Source organism: Diachasma alloeum, unplaced genomic scaffold (genome assembly GCF_001412515.2).
Source record: "Diachasma alloeum isolate Michigan unplaced genomic scaffold, Dall2.0 Dall_scaffold_00182, whole genome shotgun sequence".
NCBI lineage: Eukaryota > Metazoa > Arthropoda > Insecta > Hymenoptera > Braconidae > Diachasma > Diachasma alloeum.
This window is the reverse complement of record NW_021680348.1, coordinates 420,638-439,698: the sequence shown is the minus strand read 5'-3', so window position 1 is coordinate 439,698 and position 19,061 is coordinate 420,638. Positions and strand designations below refer to the sequence as shown.

At 36.1% G+C, this 19,061-nt stretch overlaps 1 protein-coding gene across 10 annotated transcripts in view; it reads left to right on the top strand.

Annotated features, from left to right (window-relative positions):
• The window catches only part of LOC107046442 (plasma membrane calcium-transporting ATPase 2), a 175,320-nt gene that overhangs the window by 130,161 nt on the left and 26,098 nt on the right, over positions 1-19,061 (top strand). For 6 of the 10 annotated variants that reach the window (XR_001461568.1, XM_015269105.1, XM_015269091.1 and 3 more), the window contains exons 2-12: positions 8,205-8,479; positions 9,637-9,834; positions 10,736-10,971; positions 11,066-11,201; positions 11,404-11,538; positions 12,645-12,680; positions 13,641-14,035; positions 14,666-15,150; positions 16,371-17,416; positions 17,492-17,709; positions 17,837-17,988. Coding sequence is in view for 9 of the 10 variants with exons in the window: in XM_015269105.1 (XP_015124591.1) it covers positions 8,323-8,479; positions 9,637-9,834; positions 10,736-10,971; positions 11,066-11,201; positions 11,404-11,538; positions 12,645-12,680; positions 13,641-14,035; positions 14,666-15,150; positions 16,371-17,416; positions 17,492-17,709; positions 17,837-17,988 (3,194 nt within the window). In the remaining variant the exon portion in view is untranslated. Of the gene's footprint in view, positions 1-5,407; positions 5,836-6,657; positions 6,725-8,204; positions 8,480-9,636; positions 9,835-10,735; positions 10,972-11,065; positions 11,202-11,403; positions 11,539-12,644; positions 12,681-13,640; positions 14,036-14,665; positions 15,151-16,370; positions 17,417-17,491; positions 17,710-17,836; positions 17,989-19,061 lie in introns of those variants that run through there. The other 4 variants (XM_015269099.1, XM_015269085.1, XM_015269070.2 and 1 more) reach the window with 3 other exon arrangements.

Sequence of the window (19,061 nt, the reverse complement as noted above, 5' to 3'; positions counted from 1 at the left end):
CCCCCCCCCCCAAGAAAAACAAAGAAAAAGGAAGTGCTTAAAAACTTTGTCTCCAAAATGTTTTCAATGCGCAATTACGGAGCTGTTCAAATCTCCGTAACGAAATGAAAATATATACTGTTAGAACAAAATTGAAATTTTATGAACGGTTTAATAATAATTTTCAGGAGAGCGATATTGAAATCGATTTAGATGGAAAAATTCAATAAAATTCCAGATTTTTGAGCATCAGAAAGACGAGAATTTCCCAATCTACCGGATTTTTCAATCAGAACACGGATATTTAGTACCAAACGACGTTAATTTTAAATTAAGGGGAGACTACTATGAGTTTTAAAAGTCGCGGGCTATTGGAGCGAGATTTTTCATACATTGAAGATCGATTATATATGTCTAAAAACGAATAATACGTGTAAAAAAATACCGACGGCGGTGGCTGTGTGGTTAGAGTGTGGGATTGGCAAGCGGGAGACGCGGGTTCGATTCCTGGCTGGGGGGCCAAAATTTGTGATACTCTAAATCTCACGGTTTCATTGTCGAGCGGGAGTCTCGCAAGAGACGACTGTACCTGGGCAGGTTTTTCCCTCAAAATGAGATTTTCCCTTGTCCTTCGGCGAATGCGGTATAGGGGGTTGGGGGGTGGGAAGGGAACAAAACCGTAAAGACCCGAAAGGGTATACGAGAAGAAAAAAAAATACATGTAAAAAAATTAATTGTTTACTGGTCATTTGCCCCTAGGCGCCTAAAATGTTTAAAATGGTCCAGGGCCTCCAATTTTTGAGCTACAGAATTTGTTTTCAAAATAAAATAAAAATGTATACAATAACAATGACGAGTTAGTTTTTTGAAATTCGACTCCTACGCACCTAATTTCTTTTTTTTTATATAAAAAAATTGCATCATTCATGTAAAATAACCAGAAAAATGTTTCTGAAAGAATCGAGAATATATTGTAAATATTTTGAGTATCATTTTTATGGTTATTTTACATGAATGGTGCAATTTTTTTAATAAAAAAAAACGAGATTAGCTGTGTAAGAGTCGAATTTCAAGAAACTAATTCGTAATTGTGATTGTACACATTTTTTCAAAAAAAAAACCTCAATAGCTCAAAAATTGCAGGCCCTGGACTATTTTGAACCTTCAAGAGTCTGCGGGGCAAACGAACAATGAAAAATTGATTTTTTTGCAGTAATTATCATTTATTATTTTATTTTATTATTCGTTTTTACACATATACAATCGATCTCCAATGCATGATAAATCTCACTCCAATAGTCCGCGAATTTTAAAACTCATAGTAGTGTCCCCTTAATCAGACGTTGACGAACATTTTTCCCTAAATTTTCCTTATTTCTATTCATTTTCATGGAATAATTAACCTGCGATTTGCAGTTTCTATTGATTTTTTCATCGAATTACAATTTTTTAATCACAAAACTCCTCCGAATTTCATTGAAAAATTCTCAAAAACTTTAATCTGTTGAATTCATAATTGGATTTTACACCATAACTCCTGAAACACATCACCGCCAACTCTAATAAAAACGTTTACCACATAATCTCATTGGTTACAATTGTTTATACATCACTCCGATCTAAAATAGTTGCGTATACTTGGTCTGCCCACGTTGAGAGTCCCAATAAAATTGTACTCTGTTGTTTTGCGTACTTCGTCTAGTTGACTGCCGGAAACCTATGTGCCCTCAACTCCGTATGGCTCGAGCCATAGGCGCTGCACAGTTTATAACGAATTGAATGAGAGACGGCCCCCGGAAAGCGCCACTCTGCTTCGTTGAATACCGATGTAAGCCCGGTACTACAATCTCGTATGATCGCACGTGACTCGTATTCTACGGGCTCTAAAAGCAACCTTCTCTCTCCTTGTTAGATGTATTTCTCTTCTTTTCTGCCTCCGCCTCATCGATCTGTTACTCATTTTCTGTAGTGCCGAATAAATAAGATATTTTGTACACGGACTTGAGGTGTTACGAGGCACTATTGCAACTCTTGTTAAGAGGTTTGTTTTTTCTGCTTATTGATTTACCATTTTAGGATTATTAGGTGGGAAAAATGGCCCGAGTAATCACTTCTAGGACGAGTCAATTGTGTTCCGTTGACGCGTGAAAATTTTAAAAGAGTCAAATTGACGTCTTTTCGAAGTAATTTTCGTGCAGGTATTCACAGAGTAATTCTATTATGAGAAATTGCAGAAAATGGAGAATACTGAACAATTGTTATGAGTGAGTTTGCCAATTCGTTTAAGCAGATTTTCATCGATTTATTGTTTTTAAAATTGACTTGGTTTATGTTATGAAATGGGAGGTTCTACAAATAACACATTCTTTATATTTAAATCAGATAAGCCAATTCAAATCCAAAGAGGCTTATTGTTAAACCCACGGCGAATGGAAAAATCAACGTTTCAAGTTGGGGAGGAAGGAAAATATATATGAGTCAGTTTGAACTGCTGTTCGGTCTAATCTTCATTCTTTCTCTGCCACTTTTATCGATTTCCTCAAAATTAGGTTTCCGATAAAGTATCGTTCTTGCATCATAATAGACAATAGCTACGCAGATTAATATTTGTAGTGACGTCAAGAGCATTAACACGAGGTGGTAGACGAGTATTGTTCACCGATCTTATCAATAGCTCATTTATTTTTAGATGATTTGAGTCGTATTGTATCTCAAATTGAACAATACCCTTTTCCTTTTTGACAACTCTAGGAGGACTATTCATTTCGTTCCTTGGACTGAGAACAGTCCAAAAATAGAATGAAAAATTGTAATAAATTCTTCTATTTATAACATCGAGGAAAACGTTTTTTTAGAAAATCATACTTTATTTTTAGGGACTCTTGACACTAACTTGAGTTGCATGTTTTAAGGGGTTTTCTCACTGACAGGAAAAAATCCTGGATCGAAAGGTCACTGAGTGTTAATGACAAAAAAAGCCCGTGAAATAAGGGGGAATGTGGATAAATTTTAGTGGAATTATCTGAAACTTAATGCCAACGTTATTAAAAATTAAGATTTCTTATTTGATTTTCAGAACCATATAATTTTGAATAAGTAACAAAATAATGTTTTTAAAGAATTCTTTACTCGTTTAGAAATTGAGGATGTTCTTTTGAAACTTAACTTTTTTTCCCTCTGAAAAAAAAGTTATGTCACGAATGAAAAGGTCTATTCAAATGATGTGAAGGTTTTCCACAAGAATTTACGTGAGTTTGATGTCGCAAAATCAAATGAAAGTATGAACGCCATAAAAACTAAGATGAGGACAAATATGTTAGGCACGAGCAATAGTTTTTCCTTGGGGGAATGTTTCACGTTAGTTAATGGCTCGACTAGAGATATCAGCAGAAAAATTAACGTCGTGCTCCGCAATTATCAGGCCGAAGATCTAATGATTTGGTCAGAAAAAAATGGCAAACAGCCACAAACGAGAAATGAACAAATTAATTCTAACTGTCAATTTTCATATAATTCAGTCTAGAGGGTCTTTCGTCATTAAATATTTTCTACGAATAATAAATATCCGACTTTATTGAAAAATGATCGAATCAAGCCATCTATAAAGTTACCTAAAAAATGATCGATATGTAAATAATGACTGTCAGTATTTAACTATACTGTTGACAATTCTCGACCAAACTTTCAGGTACGCTTCTTAGAAATTTCAATCGGGTGAAAGTTCTACTGAAACTTCGAGATATTTGATTATTAAAAATCGACAATTTGACAAAAAAAAACAATGGAAACTGTTAATTCCAGTGGAATTAACAAAAATTTCCAATTTATTTATAGAAACCGGCGGCATAGCGAGTGAGTAAGAGGGTTGCCTCACATGCGAGAGGTTTCGGGTTCGATTCCTGGTCGGGTAGAATGGTGATCTAACCATCCAAAATCTGGTTCAAGCGGTCGCTACAATAGATGTTGATAGATTTAGGTGGCGTAGGGTAGATAGGGGAAGTCATGGCGTTACGTACGCCCAACCGCCTTACTCTAGACTGCCTCCTTGGCCTTATTTTTACAATGAAACCGGTCATAAGTTATACTCCAATAAGTTATAACCTGTGATAAGTTATACTAAATCACCTCAGATAAGTTATATTGCAACTCCCACCACAAGCCCATCTCACGCATGCGCTGAAATGATTGAAGGTAGTTGCGCATGCTCCACCATGGGTGAGTATTCCTGCTGTGTTAGTTTCACGTAGAGCGGGAAAAACTGGTATATGACATTATTAGTTCAGTTCATGTCCAATAATTGAAAAAAAAAACATAATACAATGTCTGAAGTAAAAAAATGTCGTTCGCTTTGGAGTGAGAAGATAACAATTGTCCAAAGATTTGATAATGGAGAGAAAGAGGTTACGTTGGCATTTGAATACGGAGTCTCTCAGCAATTGCCGCGCGGATCTGATTGGTCACCCCTACTTTGCTTGAAGCTCGGGGAAGCGAGCGACACAGTGATGGTGGGGATATAACTTATTCGAGGTTCGAATGCCATTGCGTATAACTTATTATTATGATAGGTTCGACTGTATTTATAGAAAATCAGGAAAATTCAGCTAAATATGTATATACTTTAATTTTCAATTAATTGAACTTCATGTTAGTTCAGTACTGAATTTTCGTATTTTCATTAAAAATTAGAGTAAGTTATGGAGTTATCGTTTTTTACGCTCAAAAATTTAGAAATTTATTGAATTTTCAGTGGAATTTGAGATTTCATGATTTTTGCTTCTCTACGTCAAATTTAATGCGCCTCTCCTGAAAATTAGTGCTAAACTTCTCTATGAAATCCGAATTTCTTCACAAAAGTGTGTATAGATAATTGTTGGTAATTTTTTCTCGTGTCGGCTACAGTCTAACAATGACGGTCATTTTACATGTAGAATAGACTGCCGTAATAAAACTATTATAACCGGTCAATTTGACCTAACCTGACCAAAACGAAAATCAACGGTCATCCCAAATCTCCAAAATCGACTGGTTCGGTTTTTTCAATAGTGAAAATTGCACCTATCACGGCATTCCCGGATTCCCCGGTTCTTTATTGTCAGGAATTTCCTCGCAAACATCAGCGAACAAGGGGTTCTAGCCCCAAGAAGTCGACGAGGAGAGGGAAGTTGAACTGATAGTGAGGCGTGGGAGATGTTATGTCGCTCGAAAACGTGTGCCGCATGAGAGAAACAGAGTAATGTGATTTTTGAGGAAAAGAGGAGAGGGAAATTGCGGCTGAGATACGCATTGGACACGGACTTGGGATGTCGGTCGAGTGGATGGGAATAAACGTAGATATACATTCAGTTGGGTCTCTCTACCGATGATTTCAGACACTTAGCTCGTCGAGACTGGGAGAGGTTTTCCACCGGAGTTTTAATTCACGTCACTCGTCACTCGCTAGTTTAGTCACCCGGCAAAACTCGTCCCGTTTCACCTCATTCTCTCCCAGTTTTTACCCGCATTTTTCTAGTCACTTTTTTAAGTTTCTCAAATTAGCAATTAGATTACTTTTTTGTAAGTGATAAAATGAAAATTGGCGTTTAGAAAAGTGGCTTATTCAGAGTTTTATTTTATTGGACTGTGGAAGTTTGTAAATTCTTCGATCGTAGTGTTATAATTGGAAGGATTTCACCGCGTGTTATTGATTTTTAGATTGTTGGGTGTAATATTGAATAGATACGACTATTTTCCGGTTATTAGGAACAAGCTATTTATAGTATCGTGGAATTTGTGAGTACGGGTGGGCATTGTAATACGAGAGTGTCGTGAGGCATACGACAGTGGACATTCTGTCACGTGTGATTCGACAATTTCGTGGTAATGACGAACTAGTCTCTCTCTCGACACACCCAGAAATTTTCTTGAGTTTTCCCATTATTTCATGTTATTATTCATGCGAAAATTATGAAACTACAAATATTCATTCATCATCTATCATGCCAGAATCGGAGGTCAGGGTCACACGTGTATCCGTCTAATGCCACCCACACTCGGTCAATTATTTTCTATATCCTCGAGTTTTCCCAGAGAATCAATACATAAATCACTTAAACCAGTGAAAGAATCAGATATTTCTTCGATTCTATGCAAGACTTTTCTTCACCTCTTCAATGAATTTCCAGAAAAAGCATTATGAATGGTGAAACATGACGCAAATGAACATGTACGATAGTTGAAAGGTCAGCAGAAAAAACGTTTCGATGAAAATCCATTGACACGTCCTGTCGAGTTCTCAGTCCCCATTCTGTTGAACTATAATGTGCATTCAATATTCATGGAACTAACGCTGATTCTCCTTCTATCAATAAAACCAAAGGTGGAAACTGGAGGTATGCGTCATAATGTGTCAGATTAACTGAACACTTGACTAACAAAACTCCTCATTCTGACGTCAAATGTGAATCACGTGATTTTTAACATTGAGGGAGAATTGAGTGTAGAAAAATTGTGGTAAATGAGGAACGAAGGGCGATAAGAAAATTTTATCTCGACACGTAATTGTGCGGATTTCCAGCAATAGTTGAGGCTCCGGTCCCTCTTGACCCAGAGAACACTTTTTTTTAGTTCACGCCCGCTCAACCAGAGGGCAATGGAGATAGCTCATGCGTATTGAAAGTGTTGTCCATGGCCCTGACATTTTTTTTACTCCTCTTTTTGTTTCTTGGACTCTCAAACAAATACAATTTGGTGTCACTGTATTGAAGTGGTGTGTATTGTCAATTAGTTTCTATACTCAAACACTACTACAATCTGTCATCGAATTGCCTGTGATATGATAAAAAATACTGCCCACAATCATTCGTCTACACTACAGTGCGTGCATTCAGGGGTTACGAACTCTGATCCCTCTCATTTTCATCTAATTTTTTTCCCTCCCACCGGTTGGGAAAAACATGGAAAAAAAATTCGTAACAATGAGAAAATGTTGTTGAATCGATTCACCAGTGTCAATAAATGAACATTCGTGGAATCTGTTGGATATCAACAGTTGTTTAATTTTTTTCAAGTACCAAAAGGTATTATGGAAATAATAGATTTGTATTGACTCAGACGGAAACGATTCCCGCAATATCATTCATCGTGCATTGAACTTGTTATTATCCCTCCTCTTTTGAAGGTATTTTTTTGTTCGCTTTAATCCGTTCCAGTGGAATTGATTCCTTCGTTGGTTATATTTTTTTTAGCGTTATTAACAATCGAATCGAGTACGTAGTTTGTTATTACCCAGGTGATTAGTTTCGAGGAGTTGATACCAAACATAACCTCTGTCAGTTCAACATATGTGGTGAATAACGGTCATGCCGGCTGTTAGCTGCCAGGTGAATTTAATGACGGCAGTGGATATTTGTCCTACTCCTATCGATTAATTAATAAAATCTGTTTTTACTTGCTTCGGTTGTATTGAACGTATTCCTTGTTGTTTATTGACAACTGGAGGATTTTCATGGTGTACGAGTGCTCTTGTGTGTGTTTTGTAGGCTCGTAAATGTCTCAGAGATAAATAAATACTATCGGGTTTTATGTAAAAGGAGTGAAAGATTGGACTGGATCCTCAAGAATTCCTGGAATTTTTAAATGCAAAAGAATTCCACGAGCAGAAAATATTACAGTGAAAATTCAGGGAAAAGGAGAGGAGATAATCAGTCCCATGAATGCATGGTATTTATTATCATCTTTATGGGGACACTTTGGACTTTAAATATCATTATATTTGAATTATCAACGTAATAAGTGAAATATCATGGATGAATTGAGGTTTTAATTCCATGATTGAAAGTGATTTTGCAATTTTTAAGGACCTCTAGTATAGAGTGTGTAAATTATGCAGTTCCCGCGTGGAGCGAAGATTTCTGGAAAAATTGAGGGGAAAGGGGGAAGGATTTTCAATTAATCAATGTATGAAATTTACGATCATCTTTATGGGGACACTTCAGAGTTTAGATATCATTACATTTGAATTATCAACGTAATAAGTAAAATACCACGAATGAGTTGAGGGTTTAGTTCCATAATTCATGGTGATTCTTCAATTGTTAAGGCTCTCCAGAATAGAATATATGAATTATGGAGTTAACTCGGAACTCAACGTTCCCCAGGAAACCTCTATTATTCAGTATTATTAGAGGTAGAATTAATATTTAAGAGAGCCGGCAGGGTATAAAGACAAAGTAATGCATTTGTTCCAGCTGGTGGACCTCCGATCTCTCGGAGCTCAAGGGAGTACGAGGAGAGTAGCCTGGAGGGGCAACTTTAGAGCCAGTTAAGTTTGAGTTGGCCTAGGCCAACCACAAAAGACGAGTGAGGATGGCGACGATAGACGGCCGGCCGGCCCAATATGGTATCACTCTCAAACAGCTACGAGAGCTTATGGAACATCGAGGGCGAGAGGGAGTAGGTAAAATCAGTGGTTATGGTGGTGTACAGGAAATATGCAAAAAATTGTATACCTCACCCAGCGATGGTAAGTCAATGATATTTTAACAGACTCTTTAGGATGTCGAAATTGAATTTTAGGGTTTACCCAAGATCGGTTGAACTATTCAGAAAATTATTATTTTATCTGTTCCTCTTTCTCATTTAATGATGCGCAGACACAAGTTTATAGTTTCCTGTGAAAAAAACTCAAATTTATAATTTTATCGTGATATAATGTAAGGAGGAAAAAATCTTGGAATTATGAAAGTCGAACGAAATTATTCTGATTCTCAGTAATCTTCGCCTGGATCAAGCATAATTGTACTTGAATTAAGAACATTCTCGTTCTGGAATTAATGTAGTTTATGATTCCTTTGTCATTAAAAGTATATTAGCACTTTGACATTGACACTTTGACATTGATTTATGTTGAATTAATGTTCAATTAATCTTTAATTTTGTCGCTTTCTCAATTTTGAAATACAAATGTTCTCCTTTCCAGAACAGTTATCCCTTAGCATTATGATTTTTGAAATTGTGATTTTGTGCGTCCTTCTTTCTCAATTGATGATGCACTAAGTCTCCAGCATTATTTTGAATAGATTTTCTTCGAAAATCGAACAAACCAGTTCTAATTCTTTGTAATTTTCACTTGAATCTAGCATAATTGTACTTGATTTGAGCGCATTGCCATTCTGGAATTGATGCAATTTATAATCCCATCTTGATATAGTTCAAAATTCCTTTGTTATAAATAGTATGTCACCTGGCGCATTGACACAATTTATACTGAATTAATATTTCACAAGTTTCAACTTTGACGTTTTCACATGTTCTCACTTTAGAAACGAAAATTCTAAGTAAATTCTCTTATTTTAAGAACACTTTTCACTCAAAATATATCAGGTTTTCGTACTCAATTTCAGAGATTTCTCCTCTGAAATTTAGTAAATAATTTCTTATTTTAAAGACGATGCATGTCAGAGAACCATGAGTTTCTCCAAATCAGTAATTTTGTTTCCAAAGCTAGAAAATTTTTCTCTCTGAATATTCAATTTCAAAAATTTTTGTCGTACTTTTTCATAGTGTTGACACAAAATGAAAGCGATCCAAAGATTTCCTCGGAAAGTGACCAATCTAGGGTCAATTTCAGTTTCTATTCATATTTTCTCATTGTCTATCACGTTTTCTCTTACGTTCAAGGCCTCAGTGGGTCATCAGCGGATATGCAGCACAGGCGAGACACATTTGGCTCCAACATGATACCTCCAAAACCACCAAAAACGTTTTTACAATTAGTGTGGGAAGCCCTACAAGATGTTACTTTGATTATTCTTGAGATAGCTGCATTGGTTTCATTAGGACTTAGTTTCTATCATCCTGTAGACGATCCATCTGACGGTATGTATATCATTTGTCAAACTAGTCTCAACAGTTAATTCGAATTAGGGGATAAAAGTCATACCTCATGTTTTTGGAGATTTCTATTTGCTCTTTGGTATATTCCAAACAATTAAGAATGTTTATCAAAAATCGCAAGTATTTTAAGATTTTTTTTCTCCAACTGATGAACAGAGTTTTCTTCTTCGTGGTGATAAAAATTTAATAAAATAATAAAATATAAAATATACACCGAATGTAGGCGTTAGCATGAATTCATATGGGCATTAAAGTTTCGAATATCTGCATTGTTTCTCCAGCTGAGAATTTTTTTATTGGCTATTGGATTCAGCACATTTCTTCATGTTACCCTCTATTTTTATTATTATTTTTTGACTCTCTCAGTAGGTAAATTAGCATTGTGGAAATTAACCTTAATAAAATTACTTCCATGGGAGATTAATCCCATAAGAGCCCATGCGTAAGAAAAAAATTGTTCATTTCATTTTGTTAAAGTGACTGCAAGTAATTTTTCTTAAGTATCAGAAATGTTGGTTTCGTATGTTCCCTCATCAGTCTCCAAAGATGACAGCATTTCTGTTTTTCCTCGGCCATTGGGTTTAGGATGTTTTTTCATATTGTCCTTAACTCTCATTTTTATTTTTAGAATTTTCTAATAGGTAAATCATCAATTTGAAAATACATTCCATAAGAGCCTGTGTACAAGAAGAAAATTTGTCATGTCATTTCATCAAAGCTATTGCAATCAATTTTTCCCTCGATTAGTCTAAAAAATGACAGCATTTTCCTAGAACATGGAAAAAGAAGACTTCGGAAAATGGATAAACATCCTTAAATATACCAAAATTTGAAAGTGGTCTTCAATGGTTAAATCTACCTGAAATAGACCCGATTATTTCAGTTGTCGACGTAAAAATACACGAGGATGAAGCAAAGTACGGGTGGATCGAGGGTCTTGCGATCCTCATCTCTGTTATTGTCGTTGTATTAGTGACAGCTTTTAATGATTACTCGAAAGAAAGACAATTTCGAGGCCTCCAAAATAGGATAGAGGGAGAGCACAAGTTTGCTGTCATACGACAGGGAGAAGTCAAGCAGATTTCTGTATCTGACATTGTTGTGGGTGACATTTGTCAGGTATGTCGTGAATTCTCAATGGTTTACATATTTCATCGTGTTATCCTCATGGACAGTTGTGCTAATAGATGATTTTTAATGACTTTTTTTCTAGATTAAATACGGTGACTTGTTACCTGCTGATGGAATCCTGATACAGAGCAACGATCTCAAAGTCGATGAGTCTAGTTTAACGGGTGAATCGGACCATGTGAAGAAGGGGGAGGCTTTTGATCCTATGGTGCTATCTGGTGCGTTAATGTTTTTATGCATTAGATTTGGCCACGCGTATCATTTGTCGTGGTTTCCAGATAATACTATTTTTTCACAAATTCAGTTTTCGATGAATGTCAAGTTTACATTTACCTAAAAAACTTGTCAAATTAATGCAAATTATTGGATTTTTCAAATAAAAATTTGAATAATCCTTCACTGATTACAATTTATTTCTAGGTACACACGTGATGGAAGGCTCCGGCAAGATGCTAGTAACTGCTGTAGGTGTGAATTCCCAAGCAGGTATCATCTTTACACTTCTGGGCGCTGCTGTAGATCAACAAGAAGCAGAAATCAAGAAAATGAAGAAAGGTATGCAATTTCTCCCTGAAATGTCATCAATCTTAATCAGGTTTGCCAATATTTGCCCGCTACTTCTCACGAATGCTCTCCAGTTCCTCAACCGTCTGCAGTTCCAACTTTTGTTTTTATTCTGGGAACACCGTGGTGAAAAACTCTCTCTCTCTCTATCTATGCATTCATGGAAGAACAAATTCTTTCTAGTTCTCTGCCATGAGGAGTAGCGGGTATTGCAGTTCGATGGCATGATATTACAGAATATATACATGAGCCAAGTGTGGAATCCCCACTGACGGAAGCATGAATTTTTGAAAATTTTATGTGACTTTTTTTTATGTAACTCACAAATTATCCCCTCCCCGCTCCCCATTTGAATTACTTTAGTTACTGTAGCATGCACTTGCATCACTCGATAGTGATTTTCCGTGCCTGATGTTTATTTTTCAAATGCTCTAGAGTACATTCCAAAATAATCCTGAAAGTTGTCTCACAGTTTTAGAGTCACATTAGCAGTTCTGTCATTAGATGTTTCATTAGTTTTCACTGACAAGTAATGATAAAGTTTGTCACTTATGAGTCTCTTTGTCTGGTCTTCGTCGATATCATCCATGCAATAAAATATATATACCAGCACACTGATAATTCTCACATCACAGTCAAACGTCCGGGGGAATTATTTTAAAGCGGAAATTAATAATCAAATGTCGATTATTCACGTAACTCAATTATTCTATCCGGTGTTGTAAGTATTTTTCATTAGATAAATACGAACGGTGTATTTTTGTACCAATTATCTAGACCCTCTCCCAAAAGAACCCAGAAGTATACAGTCTGTAAGTATCAATTATTTCGAGTCAATAAGTATTTTCTTCCCCATTAGGAAATTATAAAACTTTGATACCTTCAGGCTGTCCATTGAAATTAGTCCACTGTACATGTACGGCAAATTAATCCAAGCTATTTCAAAAGCTGTGGAGTCAAATAGTGGCGAGTAACAAGAATAATAATATTTTTTAAAAACCACAAATGTTTGAAGACGACCAAACGTTGATTATCAACATTGTTTTAGGAACGTTGCTAATAAATTTTCTTGTTTTTGCATGCGTTTTTTTATCTAGAGGCTAAAAAGCAGCGGAAGAAGAAGTCTCTCTCAGGTGATTAAAAACTTCATCATATTTTTTTATTATATGGGAAAAAAAATCAAAATTTCTAAAGAAAATTTGACAAAATTCTTCTTACGTCACCTTTCTTATTTTACCAACGTTTTTTATCCACGTGGAACGTTCTATTGTACATGTATTTATTGTTCTTAAAACTTAAATTCCCTGGAAATGCTCTTGCTAAATAACAATCCAAAACGATAACAAGCTTCTCGACTTTTTCCAACGTTCTCAACATGTTCTCTCTCAGTGTATTAAAATGGGTACAACTTTATTAACTACAACTTGCACTAAACCAATTATGCAAATGTATCAGCAATAATAACATACTATTCATTCATATCATCCCAACACTTTCAAATCACTCGTTTAAATGTTTCCATCACATCTCTATCTGTGATAATCCCCACCATACATTCTACCATTTTAATGTTTCATGAATTATTGAATTCTTGCACAAGGAATCAAATATGAAGAACTTACTTTTCTTACAGAAGATCTTTATTACCTGTCCAATGCATTTGATGATTGACTTCCTTGTTTGCAAAATAGATTGACAACGTATATCCATAGTTGAACATCTTTAAACTTGTCTTCTAACGCTGTTTTTACTTTTAATCAATTTTTTAATCTTTCCCAACCTAGTTGACAAAGAGAGATGAATACTTACTTACCTAAATCGATGACATTTCCAGTCTTGTGTTATACGCGCTTAACAATTATTAGTCCATTCACAACTCAGTACTAATCCACCTTGCTCGATTATATTAAAAACTCTCAAGGTTTCTAGAATTAAAATTCACCCTCCCTTAAACCACTGATTTGATTTCTACCTAAATATATCCTCGAGGAGTATTGATCTTTACTTCTGGAAACATTGAATTACACATCAATCATAAATAAGGTCAAGAGATTAATAGAAAAAACAATCCTATTCCAATGTGACAAAATAAGGTGAGGAAGCCGGAGAAATAACGGGAAATAGCCACGGAGGCAGTGGTGGTGCACGTCCACACGATTCCGGTGAAAATCATCATGCACCGAGTGGAGGTGGTGGTGGTGAAGCAGCTGCTGAGGCTGGTAAAAAGGAGAAGAGTGTACTTCAGGCTAAATTAACGAAACTCGCTATTCAAATTGGTTACGCTGGCTCAACGATAGCTGTACTCACAGTCATTATTCTAGTCATACAATTCTGCGTGAACACATTTGTCATTCATCACAAGCCATGGAAAAGAACGTACGCCGGTAATCTCGTTCGACACTTGATCATTGGTGTTACTGTACTTGTGGTAGCTGTACCGGAAGGTCTTCCTCTAGCTGTTACGCTGTCTCTCGCCTATTCGGTCAAGGTTATTATCTTTATTGTCTCTAGTTTGTCACAACTAGAACATTTTAAGGGGAAGTTCACCCTGGAAAAAAAAAATTTACCATCTTTCGAGGAGAAATTTCTAAAAGTACTATTTCTCGCACTATTTTTCCTCAGAATTATGAAAAATTGGGGAGAAGATGCATTTTGAAATTCAGTTGTCATTAAAAAAAACTCATTATTTTCAATGCGTCTATTTTAATCTCAAAAATTTCCTACGAATATCAATTTTGATAAGTGAATTTCTACAAAATAATTGAAAATTGATGGAAAAGTACAGAGAAATTAACGATAATTTTTACAAGATTGATTGCATGATGAGATGGTACAGTACATATCTAATATTTAAACGGAAGAAATTATTTTTAGGTAATAGAAATTTTGTTAAACGAATAAATTTCAAAGTGCTGCAAATACTCAAAAAAATATTTCAAAAATTTATACTTTTAGGATTTTTGGTTACAAAAAATATAGAAGCGGATTTCTAGGGAATAAGTACTCGAAAAAAATTTTCCTCAAAAAAAAATGAAAAAGTGATTTTCTCGAGGTGAATTTCCCCTGGATCCAACATATATTAATTCGTGTCAATTTGTTTTTCATTGCATTCTCACAGAAAATGATGAAGGACAACAATTTGGTGCGTCATCTTGACGCCTGTGAGACAATGGGCAATGCAACGGCAATCTGCTCAGACAAGACTGGTACACTGACGACCAATCGTATGACAGTTGTTCAGTCGTATGTGTGTGAAAAAATGAGCAAAACGATATCATCGTTCAGTGAAATACCCAATCATGTGGGCAACTTACTCATTCATGCGATATCGATAAATTCGGCGTACACGTCCAGAATAATGCCATCGCAGGATCCATCCGAGCTTGCAATGCAGGTCGGTAACAAAACCGAATGTGCCTTACTTGGATTTGTATTGGCCCTGGGCCAGAATTATCAAACGATACGAGACGACCAACCCGAGGAGACATTCACGCGGGTGTATACTTTCAACAGTGTTAGAAAAAGTATGTCCACTGTTATACCGAGACCGGGCGGTGGCTACAGGCTCTTCACCAAGGGTGCTTCCGAGATCATCATGAAGAAGTGAGTTTACTATTTTTAATTTCCAGATTTCATCATATCGCCGTGTTTTATGGTACTTAAAATCATCTTATGACATTTTTGGAAAGACGTCCGTGTGAATGATGAAAATTTTGGCCCACAATTTTCTTTTTTTTTCTTTTTTTCTATCTCTTATACACTTATATTATATTATATTGCAATTTATTAATTTTTTTCTTTTTTTTTTTTGTAAATAGTCGCTAATGACCACGTTGTCAATACGATTAGAAATAAATTAATAAGAAAAAAAAATTGGCCCACGATCTCTAAAACGAACGATTTCCTTTGAAATTGATCTGTGGGCAATTGAGAACTTGCATGAAGCTGAATTCTTTCCAATTCCCCTATTCTCACATTCCTCGTAACATGTGGATAGCTAAACGGAGAAAATTATGGAGAAATATTTCCCAGACGTCTTATGATAATTAATTGAAAAGCAGTCGGTTTCGAGGCCAATTTCTCGGTCATGACGTCAAGAAGACGGTCAGGTAACGCTTTATTGGTCGAAAAAAAAAGAGAGGGGGAAGTTGTCGTCCTCCATTGGCCGAGGCCGATCTCAAGATTGGGTTAGGTTGGCCGAGCCATTCTGTGATTTGTCCAGCGCTCGACCGTCTATGTGACGTCATTAGCGATTTCAAAGCGTTAGAAATCTTCAACTTTTAACAACTAATTGTTAACTGATGAGCAATATCTCAAACGTTTTGTAAATGAAAAATTAATTATTCAGGTCCGGAACGTGATTAGAAAATTGAAAAAAAATTCATGCAAGTCCCCTATTGATGCGTTTTTACAGCACTCAAACCTGATTGGATTGTGATTATGATTGTCTCCGAGATTTTTAAGTTTTCGCAAAAAATATGTGAAAAAGCGACAATTTTTCAAAAGTCAAACGGGTTTTTTTCGAAAAAATGATGGGATTGAATTTTATTTATAGTCAATGCATTCCGATGAAACTTGAGCCTTACTGAATTTTGATGAAAAACACAGTCGTCTCTGCGGTTGTTCAGTTATTCGGATAAAACTTTCATGATTTGTGAGTTTTTTCTTCCTAATAAATGGAAACAAAACGGAATTTATTGGTTCCACCCTTAATAGATCACACCCATCCTATCCGTGAGCGAGCGCAGCCAGCGAGTGGCCTCTGATTTTCTAGTTTTAGAGCAATCACGAAAGGTTTAATTAATTTATTTTTTTCCTTCCAGATGTGCCTTTATTTATGGTCGCGATGGACATCTGGAGAAGTTTACCAGAGATATGCAGGATCGCCTGGTTAAGAACGTGATTGAACCCATGGCATGCGATGGACTACGTACAATCTCCATAGCATATCGTGACTTTGTTCCTGGTAAAGCAGAAATCAATCAAGTACACTGCGAGGGTGAACCGAACTGGGAGGACGAGGAAAACATTGTTTGCAATTTAACCTGTCTCGGTATCGTAGGTATCGAGGATCCAGTAAGACCCGAGGTACCAGAGGCAATAAGAAAATGCCAGAAGGCTGGTATAACAGTGAGAATGGTCACTGGTGATAACATCAATACAGCAAGATCAATTGCCTTCAAGTGTGGTATTCTAAAGCCCACCGATGATTTCCTCATTCTCGAGGGTAAAGAATTCAATAGGAGAATCAGGGATGCACATGGCGAGGTTCAGCAACAATTGTTGGACAAAGTATGGCCAAAATTGAGGGTACTGGCAAGATCATCACCAACTGACAAGTACACACTCGTCAAGGGTATTATTGATAGTAAAGCAACAGCAAGTCGTGAAGTTGTTGCCGTAACTGGGGATGGTACGAATGATGGTCCAGCGTTGAAGAAGGCTGACGTTGGTTTTGCCATGGGTATTGCTGGCACTGATGTCGCTAAAGAAGCTTCCGATATTATTCTTACCGATGATAACTTCTCATCAATTGTAAAGGCTGTTATGTGGGGAAGAAATGTATACGACAGTATAGCCAAATTTTTACAGTTCCAATTGACTGTGAATATTGTTGCTGTTATTGTGGCATTTATTGGTGCATGCGCTGTACAAGACTCACCACTCAAAGCGGTACAAATGTTGTGGGTCAATTTGATTATGGATACATTAGCCTCACTTGCACTGGCTACGGAATTACCAACACCAGATCTACTACTTCGTAAGCCATATGGACGCACGAAACCACTTATATCAAGGACTATGATGAAGAACATCCTGGGTCAAGGGATTTATCAGTTGGCCGTTATTTTTACGCTTCTCTTTGCGGGTGAGTGATGATGAATTTGTTTTTAATTGAATTATTATAATCTCATACTTATTCGATATTTTTTCTCCCTTACAGGACACAAAATTTTTGACATTGACAGTGGTCACGCTGGTCACAGTGGCCATACTGGCATACCAACACAACACTTCACCATGATATTCAACACTTTTGTCATGATGACCTTGTTCAACGAATTGAATGCCAGGAAAATTCATGGTCAAAGAAATGTCTTCCAGGGAATATTCACTAACCCCATATTCTATTCAATTTGGATTGGAACCGCTTTGTCTCAAGTGAGTGTCACTTTCCAAAATTCAGAGGATGATGATGAGGACATGTGGCAGATTTAACGCTCCTGTAGATGAAACTCTCTGCGACAAAATTCATCAATGAAATGTCTTTTCTTTCTGTTCACATTAGATTGTTATCATTCAGTATGGTAAGATGGCATTTAGCACAAAGGCTCTCGATTTAGATCAGTGGATGTGGTGTCTGTTCTTCGGTTTTGGTACGCTACTGTGGGGCCAAGTAGTCACGACTGTTCCTACACGCAAACTTCCCAAGATATTCTCGTAAGTGATATTTTTTTTTTTCACTCCACGTTTTATACATTAGTTGTTGGGTCCCAATTACAGGTTGTCATGCAACAAACTAATCTGTGTGACAATAAACTCTTCTTACATTTTTTAAATATTTTTCTTTCAATGGATATTTTATTATTTAATATATTTTCTGCCTCAATGTTATGAAGTTCACTTGATGATTATTCGAGGGAAACTTGTAGGAGCGTTTACCACAATGTTCACTCAATTGTACCTCAAACATCAACGCTCATACAAGCTTCATTGAATATTCGTATACGTCGCTATGTACATAAACTTGACATGAATATGAAGTTAAAAATATGATAATATAACATTTTGTTGAATCAAGTAGTTGCAATTGGCAGACAGCATAGTGTTCCAAAGTCGGTATATACATTATTTTATTAGTTTTCATTAATTGTTCGTTAATGTCAAGCCAAGATTAAATAGCCACTCATAGCTTTCGTATTCCCCCTCTTTAGTACGTGGTAGAACGGCCTCTGCATGCTAGAATTAACCTACTCAACCGTTGAAAAAACGATAATGAATCCACACTAACCGATAATAACATTGAACCCAGAACGGGTATAGTGACAATTTAGGACTGCCTTCTCATGATCTGTTCTCACAATTATCCCTTCCAATCACGTTTAATGCAAATGCATATTCTAGCACAGCTATTTTATCCCTGAAGATAGTAAATTGAACCTTTTTTTGCTCAAACTCGTCACTTGGTGGCTCTTGTTTGATTATATTCACATTTAGAAAAGTTACCAGGGCAAAATAGTCGAGCAAATAATCGAAAAATTCCATTCATTCCCTATAATCCTATCCCCAGTGCCTGAACGTTTTGGTTAACACTGGATGTTGCATGTATACGACCGTTTAAATTAAAAGGAACTATGGAAAAAGTCATATATAAAAGACGACACGATAAAACAAATAAATCTAGATCTACGTACTTGTTTGTATTTCGTATGAGATACCGATGCAAAATCAGTGTTGTGATTCTGAGTCGAATACATATTCGAAATGAAAAAAAAAAAAAAAAAAAAAAAAAA